General features: G+C 52.7%; 6 protein-coding genes across 6 annotated transcripts; 4 read left to right on the top strand and 2 right to left on the bottom strand.

Moving 5' to 3' along the window:
* Positions 1 to 1,409: 1,409 nt before the first annotated feature.
* IAR55_006733 (uncharacterized protein) lies at positions 1,410 to 3,025 on the top strand (the record flags this gene model as incomplete). Its single annotated transcript, XM_066949813.1, has 4 exons — positions 1,410 to 1,815; positions 1,933 to 2,089; positions 2,160 to 2,236; positions 2,307 to 3,025. 4 exons carry the CDS (start codon positions 1,410 to 1,412, stop codon positions 3,023 to 3,025), a joined length of 1,359 nt encoding a protein of 452 aa, XP_066799505.1.
* A 202-nt stretch (positions 3,026 to 3,227) lies between these two features.
* Positions 3,228 to 4,754, bottom strand: IAR55_006732 (uncharacterized protein; the record flags this gene model as incomplete). The annotated part of the gene is made up of 5 exons (XM_066949812.1): positions 3,228 to 3,340; positions 3,407 to 3,754; positions 3,837 to 4,230; positions 4,287 to 4,433; positions 4,554 to 4,754. 5 exons carry the CDS (start codon positions 4,752 to 4,754, stop codon positions 3,228 to 3,230), a joined length of 1,203 nt encoding a protein of 400 aa, XP_066799504.1.
* Positions 4,755 to 5,255: 501 nt separating this feature from the next.
* On the top strand, positions 5,256 to 6,347 carry IAR55_006731 (uncharacterized protein; the record flags this gene model as incomplete). The annotated part of the gene is made up of 4 exons (XM_066949811.1): positions 5,256 to 5,722; positions 5,848 to 5,941; positions 5,998 to 6,042; positions 6,114 to 6,347. The coding sequence occupies 4 exons, from the start codon at positions 5,256 to 5,258 to the stop codon at positions 6,345 to 6,347; spliced, it is 840 nt and encodes a 279-aa protein (XP_066799503.1).
* A 489-nt stretch (positions 6,348 to 6,836) lies between these two features.
* Positions 6,837 to 8,038, bottom strand: IAR55_006730 (uncharacterized protein; the record flags this gene model as incomplete). The annotated part of the gene is made up of 5 exons (XM_066949810.1): positions 6,837 to 6,947; positions 7,072 to 7,423; positions 7,496 to 7,598; positions 7,678 to 7,879; positions 7,973 to 8,038. 5 exons carry the CDS (start codon positions 8,036 to 8,038, stop codon positions 6,837 to 6,839), a joined length of 834 nt encoding a protein of 277 aa, XP_066799502.1.
* A 1,070-nt stretch (positions 8,039 to 9,108) lies between these two features.
* Positions 9,109 to 10,123, top strand: IAR55_006729 (uncharacterized protein; the record flags this gene model as incomplete). Its single annotated transcript, XM_066949809.1, has 3 exons — positions 9,109 to 9,405; positions 9,466 to 9,551; positions 9,670 to 10,123. 3 exons carry the CDS (start codon positions 9,109 to 9,111, stop codon positions 10,121 to 10,123), a joined length of 837 nt encoding a protein of 278 aa, XP_066799501.1.
* A 289-nt stretch (positions 10,124 to 10,412) lies between these two features.
* IAR55_006728 (uncharacterized protein) lies at positions 10,413 to 11,850 on the top strand (the record flags this gene model as incomplete). The annotated part of the gene is made up of 4 exons (XM_066949808.1): positions 10,413 to 10,489; positions 10,554 to 10,756; positions 10,818 to 11,084; positions 11,138 to 11,850. The coding sequence occupies 4 exons, from the start codon at positions 10,413 to 10,415 to the stop codon at positions 11,848 to 11,850; spliced, it is 1,260 nt and encodes a 419-aa protein (XP_066799500.1).
* Between the last annotated feature and the right edge of the window lie 43 nt (positions 11,851 to 11,893).

Raw genomic sequence — 11,893 nt, 5'->3', positions numbered from 1 at the left:
TCGGTGGGGCACTGCCTGGGGCCCGTTCTACGATCTGACACGATATGAACCTTAAATTTTTACGTTGCAGAATGTCTTTTTCCGCTCAGCTCCTGTTTGACAACACCACACAGACTTTTGCCACTGTATCTGATAGATTAAAGACTGGGGAGACACGATCGTCGCTTCAGTCTCAATCGGCTCGGGCTCGGGCTCGAAGGTTGTGTTGGCAAGAAAACGAGCGTCTGATGATGGTGATGAGTAGGAGATATGAATCGCAGTCGGCTTAAATAATGGTAGCCTTTCCAACCAGAAGTCCATCTCCCCACACGCCCCTGCGCGGGAATCAGGAATCAGGAATGCAATTTCCAGAATCAAGAATCAAGAATCAAGAAGAATCAGGAATCAAGAATGAACCAGATGGGTACGTACCCAGATCTCTCTTCTCTCTCTGTGATCAGGTACAAAATCAGGATTTCGATAAAATGCGGTTCCAGACTCGCTCGCTTATCCCACACCCCAGCACCCCTTCGGCGGGATAACAATCCTCTCTTACCACACGATCTTGAGGGAGTCTCAGGACCAGAAGACGTCTCAGAACGGACAGGGCAAGTGGGGGAGAAAAAGAGGAAGAAGGAGAGCTCCCGATCGCTTTGTATGCCCTCGACGTCAGGGAAGAAATCTTCGTCTTTCGCTGATGTCGCGGCGTCAAAGTCATTGCTGGTCTTTTCGCGATATCACACAACCTTCCTTGCTCCCGAACGAGTCACGCTTAACGATGATAAATATCATTATTACTTTTTAAACTTGAATCTCTAGAGGAAGCTGTCTGCGTCATCCTGCCACAACACTCTCGTTGTTCACGCCCGCCCGCTCCGTTGTGCTTGAGGAAAGCGTAGTTTGGACCTGGTCTTCGTGCGCCGCCAACGGTACGGTCCAAAGATCTACCATAGATCTTGAGATACATCAGGACAAATATTTCTAGATCGTCCGCACTATCCGCCCAGCTGGTCAAGAGACCATGGTGAAGGGGGGGCAACAGAAAAGAAAGACGATGACCGCTTTCACCGGCGCCGGCGTGTTCTGTCTGTTTCCAGAGGGACCTTCCCACTCACCGTTTCTCCCATTTTTCTTGATATGGCCGTTCTATGTCCTGCTCCTCATCAAAGGGTCTGAGGTCAATGCATACCTACCTGTAGACTATGATTTCGACAGATCTGCCAGATGCTGCTCAGCCTACAAAGGATCAGCAACCATGCATGTCCAACAGGGTGGCAAGACAGGTCTCCGTTGTTTGGAGCCCCGCGTCTCACTCGTCAAAGGAACCGCAGTGGACTTCGATCCAAGTTTGATCGCGAGATGCTGTCACTCATCTGATCTTTCTCCATGTGTTCGTTTCCTCACTTACAACACTCCCAACTGCAGCCATCATGTCAATCCCTCTCCAGCTTCTCTTCCTCGGGACAGGCACATCGACCGGACTTCCTCTCGTGCCATGTCTGACAGCTGGCAACCCCTACCCCCGCTTGTTCACTGAGATGGTCCCTCTCATCAAACCATCCACTCCCAATCCTCCGAAAGGAGCTTGGAATCCTGACGGTCCTTGGCCGAGCAGTATCAAATGCGCATGTTGTCGCTCGGCCGTCGACCCTGAGGTCCCGGAGGGATGGAAGAATAAGAGAGGGAACACGAGTGTCGTGCTGAGGAAGAAGAAGGAGGATGGGAAATGGAGGAACGTCGTGGTGGATGTGGGCAAGACGTTCAGAGAACAGGCGGTGAGATATTTCCCGACATGGGGTGTGGATACCGTCGATGCGGTGATCTTGACTCATGGACGTGAGTGTCTGCTCTGGCGACCCTCCTCTATGATATCCAGGCAATGAGGGTGGCAATGTTCAGTAGCATGCTCGAGTATACGAATGTGGACTGACCAGGTCTCCTTTGTCCTCTCAGACGCCGATGCCTACTTTGGTCTGGACGATCTGCGAGAATGGTGTCAGAGACAAGGGAGGGCAATCCCTGTCTATCTCAACCAGGAGACGTTCGACAAGGTGGCCGACACCTTCCCTTACATGGTAGACAAAACCAAGGCGTCTGGCGGAGGCGATGTGTAAGTGGCTTCTGGCATTGGGATATTGTAGTTGGCTCTCAGAGGACATCGCTGATGGCGCTTATACCAGACCCAAGCTGATTTTCAAGATCATCGACGACGAGGCAGAGTTCGAGGTCGAGGGTATCACGGTTCAAGCTCTTCCCGGTATGTATACTCGCTAAAAAAGAGAACTCTGCTTACATCCGTACCGCTCATGGCAATTGCTTCCACTCAGTCAACCACGGCATCTATTTCCACACCGTCCCAGCACCATCATCAGGATCCGGTCCTGTCGAGAAGCTCGAACCCGAACCTCTGATATGTCTAGGATTCCAGTTCGATCATTCCATCATTTACATCTCGGATGTCAGCTCCATACCAGACCGAACATGGGAACTGATGCTGGCTTCTGGGAAGTCTACATCTCGAAAACCCATCTTGCCGACTCCCGACGATACCCCTCCTCGATCTGACTCCCCCAGCCAATCCGTTGACGGACTGTCCGACATCTCAGCTTCCCCTTCATCCTCTTCATCATCCAAGGTTCTTGTGATCGATGCTTTATGGCCACTGTGGGGTCACGCCTCGCACTTCTCTTTCGGCCAAGCAATCGAGACGGCACTTCGTCTCAAACCAACTTACACCTATCTGATTGACTCGACGCATCCCACCTCACATTACATGTGGGAAGAGCTGTGTCTCTCGTTGTTGGACCAGCACGGAGAAAGGGGTGATCATCCAGACAGCGCGCAGGCAGAATGGCTCGTCAAGAAGGCTTGGGAGATGGTTCTTGGCAGCGGGGCGAACGGAGACAAGGGGTTGGGGGAGCAATGGAAGGAGTTTGGAGGGATAGTCAGGCCAGCTTGGGACGGTTTGGTCTTGGAAGTGAATGATGGGAGCAGGGAAGGTGACGTCGAGCGATTGGAACAGAGTACCAGGGGTCTAGTGTATTAGAGCTACATAGAACAGAGAGCATAGGCCGAGGACACACATCAGACAGTGGGATACATTGATCATATACAGGTGAAGGAGATTTGTACGTCTAGAGGCGCGCCTGCTTGCTTAATATTGCACAGATCAGTACTAGTACCCAAGATGGCTCGCATGGTTGACCATCTGGATGACAAGTGCTACGCAATGCACCAAGTGCTTGGCGCTAGTCCTCGTCCGACATGAGTTCTGCCAGCTCCCTCTCCTCTTCTGTTGTCATTCCTGTATCTGCCTTCTCTTCCACAGACTCGTAATTCAGAACAGGAGGATTCAGTATATCTAGAGGGCGAAAAGGCGATGGAACAGTGAGTAGACCGATCTCATGCAAGTCCACACTTCACCCACCCTGCACTGTCCATCTCCTCAACGTCTGATCCAGACCACCGGTGATCACTCCCCAACTTGTTCTCCCATCCTCCTCATCTTCCCTCAACCAACATCTCATCGCCGTGACTTCCCCACAATGACCCCTGATCGTGCCGACCAACCTCGGCTTCTTCGCCTCGTCCATATCCCATATCCTGATATCCTCATCTTCCGACCCGGTGAGGGTGTATGTCCGTGGGATGGGGAAATCTTCGGGGAGGGGCAGGACGGACTTGACATATGATGGATGAAGGATTGTGGGTTTCGGTAAAGATGAAGAAGAGGGTCGGTCGAAGGGGTGATAGATTGCTGTTTTGTCCATTGACACTGGTTGCAAGAACAGCAAAGACAAGGAGCCCAATGCGATCAGTCAAAGACTTGTACGGTTTAGAATAAGATGCAGGCTCACCGCTCCATAATCCTTCATCCCCTACCACGAGCTGAGCCACACTGGTCTCGTGACCCTTGACATCCTCCGTCCAACCCAGCTTGCCACTGCTTGTCTCCCACCGCTTGATCGCTCCCAGCGAATCACCCGTCCAGACACTCAAACGCCCTGACGGTCTACCGCTCCCATCCAGCTCGACTCTGTACGTCGCACACTCCACCGGTCGAGTATGTTCCTTGATCGTCTGGACCGATCTCGGAGCGGTCTTCTCTGGCGTCGAGAGGGGAGATAAGTCCCACAGACGGCATGTCCGATCGGAAGATGTCGAGAGAAGGCGTGGCGGGGAGGTGGGAAGAACAGTCAGGGATTTGACAAAATCGGTATGACCCTCCAAGGTATGGAGCAGTTCTCCGGACTGTGTCATCTGCGTGTGAGCTTGGTTCGAGAGGTCGCTATGGGTTTTGGACTCACGTCGGCATGCCATACGCGGATGGTTTTGTCCCATGATCCCGTGAAGAGGGCGAGCCATCGTGATCCATCTTGGCCCTTGACGTCGTACAGAGCCACGGTCGTCACCGGTCCCTGATGTCCCTTGTAGAGCTTTATCGTTTTACCCGTCTGACGCAAACGATATCTCGTCGTCAGCACCACATCCTCAGCCGAGGGCTCCATCTCAGATTTCATTCATCTGTAGCCAAGGACGACACCGAGAGCAGTCGCAGCTACGCACGGACTCACACGCAGATCAACTCTCCTAGCTTGCCATCCTGATTCACCCGTCCATCCCTCCTGGCCACGAACCGCGAGATCCAGCACCTTGCTCGAAACGATGATCGGATCGCCGACCTTCTCGGCAGCTCTGAGCTTGCGTTCTCGCTCAGCTGCATGACGGATCTGTTGAGTGGTCTGGAACAGATGACCGGGATCGGCGGACTGCATGGCGAGTCTCCACTCTGGTGTCGTGTGGTCGTCGAAGTCTCACCCACTGGAATGTGGATTTCAACATTAGGTCGACATGGGTGTCCCTTTACAGACGCGACGCGCACCTGACCCGCACGGAGATTGTCGCTTGGTCCGAGGCCGAAAGATAGTTGTCACTACAAACATCTTGTAATCTGAATACAAATCATCCCTTATCTCATTACAATCCTTTTCCCTAATGGCACGGGGGTGGGGGTTTTGCTCCCGGACTCATAACGGGATCCTTTACCGATTGCACCATCATCTCCTTTTTTTGATTCTACCAAATCATCCTCGAGTTTGTCACCTCGTTCCCATTGGACACGATAAACATTGACAAGAGTTTGTGACAAGCCTGATCAACTCAAAGGCTGGTACATCCCAAAGACGACATCATCATCCGTCCAACCGGTTCCGCATCGCACTGCGCAGCAACCCAGTCGTCACCCAATCCCCAGCGCCAAGCCATCCCTATCGGACATGGCAGAAGAATCGCTACCCTCCTCCTCCGGTTCGCTCTCGCCCGACGAATCTCGTCCCTTCCACCGTCGGTTTCTCACGCACTTTGACACCGAGATCGATGCTCCAGGATCCACGAACCTGATCTCCATCTACGCCTGTTTCCTCACCGGGTTCACATCCGCCCCCTCCTTCTCGGCATGTTTCGTATGGTGCGGTTTTCAGACCGGTAACGTCGCCCAACTGGGTCTAGCCATCGCGAGGACGTTCGCGCCCGTTGGGGAGAGGACTTACGGGATGCAGAAACCGGACCAACAGGCTTTGGCGAGTCTGTTGAGTTTCTGGTTGGGGACCAGTCTCGGTCGATTGGGAGACCGGTTGACAGCGAAGAAGAGGACGTGGTTGGTCTTGGCCAGTTTCGTTCAGGTCTTGTTGGCCATGGCGGCTGCTTTGACGGCACATTTCTCTGGAGAGTCAGGTCTGGCCACGTGAGTCGATACTTTCTGGCGTGGTCCTCCAATCCTTGACTTTGAGAATCAGATACGTATCTCATCGTGGCGAAGGGGAAAGACCTCATCGAAGGGCGCTGATATACTCTCGTCCACGCTCACAGTTCACGAGGCGTCCCTTCATGGCAATCACCGCTGGGTATCGCTGCTCTTAGTTTCCTTTCCGCAACTATGGGTATACAAGGTATTGTCGGCAAAGTGTGTACAGTTCGTTCTTGGAACCATCTCGCATCATACTGATAAGTTCGAGGTAGCGTGTCGGAAGTCCCATGAACACGACTGTCGTCCTGACAACCACTGTGAGCAATCTGCTCCTCTCAGTCACCTTCCCTGCGTGAATGTGCTGATCCAGTGGCATGGTGTGTTTCAGTGGGTCGAAATATTCAACGATCCCTTACTATTTGCATTCCGCTACACCCCATCGCGTGACATCAGAATAGCAGGAGGACTCGCCGTCCTTCTCGGCGCCTTCGTCTCCCGTGCGATCCTTGACAAGATCGGATCTGCTCAATGTCTAGGCGTCCTATGTGGTTTCAGGATGGTACAAGCGATCTGGTGGTTCTTCATCCCTGACAAGGTCGTCAAGAAGGTCGAGAAGGCGTAGACGTGGATTTCGATTTGGATGTTCGAATGGGAAAACCAGTGGAGACTGTGCGCGCTAGGGAAGCGGTCCGGTGGGGCATCTGCTCGATTCTGGCGTAGATTGGTTGTCGGATAGATATAGGGTGTAAATGCGAGTTACGGAGGTCTAGGTTCTTTCTCATACAGGTAACTTATAATGATGCATCACGTTTTCGGCTCTTCTACGTCGCCGGTGTCCCGCCGTGTTCTTTTCACCTGTCGTCCAATAATGGTGTCTGATGTCACTGATTTCTCGGGGACCCTATTTCATAGACGGAACATCCTGAGACTAAATGATCGTGGTTCTGTAGTCTCATGATCGTTGACGTGAGAAAGGCTCCCAACCACATGGCCCGAATACAAGATCATCCTTGCTCATGCATTTTGGCGCTCACTAAGTTATCTATGCTGGGAACAGCTGTATGTTTAGCTCAAGTCACAAATCTCCTTTCCGTCAAGTTCGGGATGATCACTAAGCCTTGGCAAAGTTGGACGACTTCAACCACGTCTTGAGATCCATGACTCCCGGGAAATTCTGTTCCGTCCACTCTACGCTCGCCTCGAACTCGTTCTTGGTGAAGAACTGCGAAACGGAACGTCCCGTCCGGCTGATTAGCTTTGCCGAACCTCGCCATAACTACCTGTAACATCATGGACTGGGCTGGATTGGATTGAATTGGATTGGATGAAAACGGATGGATACTCACAGCCATGGCCGAATCAAATCCCGGTGGGAACTGAGGCGGTTCCTTGTCATCCAACAGCTCGCCCGTAACCTCCTTCCACACTTCCACAATCTCCCCAGGGGTCAAACTATCCCCCGCGACATTGAGAGCCTTGCCAGTCCATTCGGTCGGCTGCGCAAAGACCCTTGCAGCGATCCTACCGATGTCGACGACCGAGATCATCTTGTAATGATTCGACTGGAGCCAGGTGGTGGTCACTTGGGCTTTGTATGGGGCCTTATAGAAGTTCTCCATGAACCCGACGGGTCGGAGGACTGTCCAATCGAATTTACGGCCTTGGAGAAGATCTTCGACGTCCTTCTTCGCGTCGAGGCTGGTGGTGGTGGGTCAGAAATCGTACGTGTGCGGACGTTCCTCATACATTGAAGAGGGATGCTGCACTGACAAAGGATGTCCGATACCGATGTCTCGATGTCCACATTGATCCGTACCGGAAAAGACTACATGACGAACGCCCTTCTTCTCGCTGATATCGAGGAGGCTCTTGACTGAAGAGTCCAAGCAGGCAAACACGATCTCCATGATCAGCGATCTGTCTTCTTGTCTCAATGACAATGACCAACTCACTGTCCTTTAGGGCCGCTTCGATGTCGAATCCCATCTGAACGAAGAAGACACCGTGGATGGGCTGATCGAAGAAATGCTCATGGACGCCCACTTCGCCCTTGACAACGTGGACATGAGGGATGTTCACGAGGTTCTTCGCACTCTCGCTCGAAGGATCACGCGTGACAGCCAAGATCTTGAACTTTCCAAGATCGCTCAGTGCCTAATTTACAGGATCGAGTGGTGGTTCGGGTCAGTCTGAATCGCACAGGTAGTCGTGGGGCCATCTTGGGTCTCAGGACCTCGACCCGCTCACCTGCACAGTAGCATGGCCTTGTTGACCGGTGGAATTGAAAACGAGGATGGTCTGAGCAGTCGACATTGTGGTTCAGTGACGGGTTGTGTTGTATAGGTGATCAGTCCAGTGGTCCAAGTATGAGTTGAGTATGTTGGGGGTCAATATCGAAAAACAGTCAGCGCTCAAGTCGTTGGACCTCCTTTTATACCTTGAGTCACAGGACCTGCATGCACCTCTCAACCGACCGTCGAGCACCCATGCAGTTCGCAAATGATCAGATCAGATCAGATCAGTTCAAACAGATCAACGAGTTCCAACCCGTCATCTGGTGACTGCCACTCGACCCTTATCCATGACAAAGACGAGGGAAATCCACCGACAAAGTACCGGATCAAGTAATCCTGGATGAAATCAGCTTACTCAATCCATGAGAAATGGGACAGCGTTCACTGACATCCCGGTGTAATCAGACCGACGAGAATGGGTATCGCATTGGTCGTCGGGCCGGGCCAGGCAGGCATGAGAACTCGATTCAGTGCTCCTGTATGCTCCATCTCGTGCATTGTAACTAGAGAAGCAGATCATGTCCCTTGCATCCCACTTCCGATGGAGAGACCCCAATCGCCCTGGGCGTTACTTGGGATAATCCTAAGCCCAAGTCCCAGCAGGCAGGCGAGGACTTCTCCTCACCGTTGATCTTGGCCCCGTCGAAAGTGTGACCTACATTCGTTTGCACACTCGATACGACGAGGCAGATAAGAAGACATTTCTCAGTGGCCAGAGCTATACCGGCGGTAGCCCGACCGACATCTTTGAGCATCGGTTATGTAGTATCCCTCGTATGTTCTCCGCGCTCTGTATCTCACCAACAGTCTTTGGAAGCATTTGTGTCATTCATATCAAGCAAGCGAGCAAGCGAGCAAGCAGGCAGATGCAATCTCGGGATGACTGATAGAAGTAATCAGTCAGGATCGGCTACCAGATATTTTCGGATTCGGGGCGTCATCGGCCAACTACTGACCACCGCGACCGTGACTGATTCACCGACGTCGTAGGTCAGTCTAAATATATCCAACATTCATTCCTCTCATAAAACAACAATCACCTCATCTCGGTCCCACTCCACCACCTTCGGCTTGGCTAATTAACACAGCATGTCCGCCGCCGTCAAGCTCTCACCCACGCTCAAGTCCCTCCTCGCGCTCCCATCAGCTCGACCGGGAGGTATTCCCTCCCCTGCGTCTCCCGTCATCGCCAAACTATTCGATTCGATCCGATCGAAAGCCCCCTCCGACCTCGGCAAAGATGCTTGGCTGACCTTGGGGACAGCAGCGATCATGACGGTCAACGCGCCCGATGCGCTGGGGCATCTGTGGGATTATGCGGGGCGGAAATCGACAGATGCGGCGGTGATGCGAGAGGCTGGATTGAAATGTATCTCTTTCAACGGAGTGGGTAGATCAATGCTCTGCTTCTTGGCATCGCTTCAAGACTGAAACGATACTCCGTAGATCCCACGAACGATCAACGGTCTCGGTGCTTTCCGTCAACATCTTCCAACAGATGTGCAGGCAGAGTTGGGAACCACGGCGTATCGGTGAGTCTACTAAATCGCGGCACCTATAGTCACCTTTCCTTCCCTACACACCGATGATCTGTCCACCGACGCTACCGCCCAGTGTGCCATGCCAACATATTCTCTCTCTCCTCTGCAGACACATCGATTCCTCAAACGTCACCGAGATCAACACTCGAGGACGTGCATTATGGGACTCGATCTACCAACCGCACCACGAAAAGCTGATCTCCAAACTCGACCAATCCCACCCCGATCTCCCCGTCTACATCCTCGCAGCCCACTACGGACCTCTACTCTCTGACCCATCCTCTCTACCATCTCCGCAGATCGGCCGAGTCCTCACTTCTGTCGTGGCGATCACGTGTCTCAGAGCGCAAAGGGGTGTAGGACCACAGGTGACGAGTCACGTCTTCGGACTGAGGAAGGCTGGCGCAGAACAGGATGCAATGCAGAAGCTTCAAGGTGGCGAATGGCTGTGTAGCGATGAGGGAGCACAGTGGGTGTTGGAAAGTACGGACAAGGTCAGTGAGGTCGTAGCAGGTGGGAAGACGACCTTTGCAGGACCGTCAGAGGTACAGGCCAAGCTGTGATGGAAGCGGAAGACATCCGCAAACGAGTAAAAAGGGTCGGAGCAAGCGAGCATACACATGGAACACCCATGATAGATATATAGGTTAATGCATATGGTAGTCAGTCCACACGGCAATCTCATCTACCAATACCACCTTTCATGGCCAGTCGTCTGTTTGTGATGCGACACGGAGTTTTCAGAACCATCTCCGGATGGGATCAGTCTAGATGACTCACTCTTCCTTTCTCATCCAACATCATCACTCTCAACAGTTTGTGTCGATGCAGAATGACATGCCATGGAGAGACATGACGACGACACCACAATGTCCATGCTGTCAACTATCGCAGAACCCCCTCTACTGCCCAGCATGTCTACAGGAAGGGTATGCAGTGACACTCTAGTGAAGGATGACAGTCGACCTGAGCTGACTCATCTCGACGGCTTAGTATCAACTTGCACAAAGAGCTCCTTCGTAATCTCCAAATCCACATCGATTCGCTGATCCAACAATCCCGACAGTTGCTGGAAGGTCCACCTGCGAGGTCGGTGAATGCATGGAGGGAGTTGCGTGCAGAGGTGGCGAACAGGGGGAGAAGATGTGCGAATCTGAAGCGAGATATCGCTGTGCGGGAATCAGGCATCTCCACTGGTGGGTCGGATACCTATGACCACGGCACAACTAAAATCAGACCTAACATGAGATTCATTAGCTAGACAAGGTACGCAAGCCAAAGACAAGGATCACAAGTCTCGTCGCGCAACTCTTCAATCTCTTCGCACAGCTCCATCTGTAGCACTCCGACTGGAACACGCCTTGAAACGGATCCGGTTTCAACAACAAGATGCGACGTCTCGGATCGTCCATGCCCGTCAAGTACTGGTACGCGAAGCCCTCAGTGTGTTTGGCCTACACCAGAATTCCAGGAGGGATTGGGAGATAGCAGGGATCGTGCTTCCAAGTCCAGAAGTGTTCCGATGTGAGTCCTCACTGCCGTCGTCTACACCATTGCTGATCTGAATACATCATCAGTACATCCCTCTGCCAGTATCAACGGAGCGATCTCCCACACGGTCCATCTCCTCTCGCTCATCACATCATACCTCTCCATCACACTCCCGTTCATCCCCACCCCTCCGCCCCCTGCATCGCTCAGACACGTCGGTCGCACGCTCATCAAGGCAAACACGCCGTTCCTCGGCACGACCAAATGGCGCGACAAGCACGTCTTATGGATGTCGAGCACCGCGTCCATCCCCAGCAAATCGCGGATGACGAACAAGACGACGATGTTGTCCAGTACGATTACGAAATCCATATCGAAACATCGTCAATTCCTCACTTCTTTTGCGCTCCTGTCGTTCTCAGTCGCTTACCTCGCTTGGTCTCAGGGTGTACCAGGTATAGGGATACGCGGTGAAGATGATGGCGAGGAATCGGATGAGGAGGAAAGAAGCAGTCGACCAGAGAGTAGGACTTCCGCCCCCACATCACAAAGCACGGTACTTGTCTCGGCGACTTGCATCCTCCAGCTCATACACGCTTTATCTGTCTCACCGACGCTCGGTCAGAAGGCTCATGAACCAGGAGGAATTACCATGCTTCCGCATCTCGGCTTCGGTCTGGACGTCGCCAAGGTGGTTCAAACTGTTCTGAGCGCAGAGGAGAACCGATGGGGCACCAGATTGGCAGAAGGACCCGGCGATCAGAGTGAAGGGTGGGATCTGCTAGACGTGGAGGGCTGAGAGATGTATGTGCGACTTTGTATCAATCATCCGTGTCTCTATA

This window comes from Kwoniella newhampshirensis (assembly GCF_039105145.1).
Source record: "Kwoniella newhampshirensis strain CBS 13917 chromosome 10 map unlocalized Ctg14, whole genome shotgun sequence".
NCBI lineage: Eukaryota > Fungi > Basidiomycota > Tremellomycetes > Tremellales > Cryptococcaceae > Kwoniella > Kwoniella newhampshirensis.
Note: the sequence above shows the minus strand (reverse complement) of the source record. Positions and strands in the feature narration are given on the sequence as shown.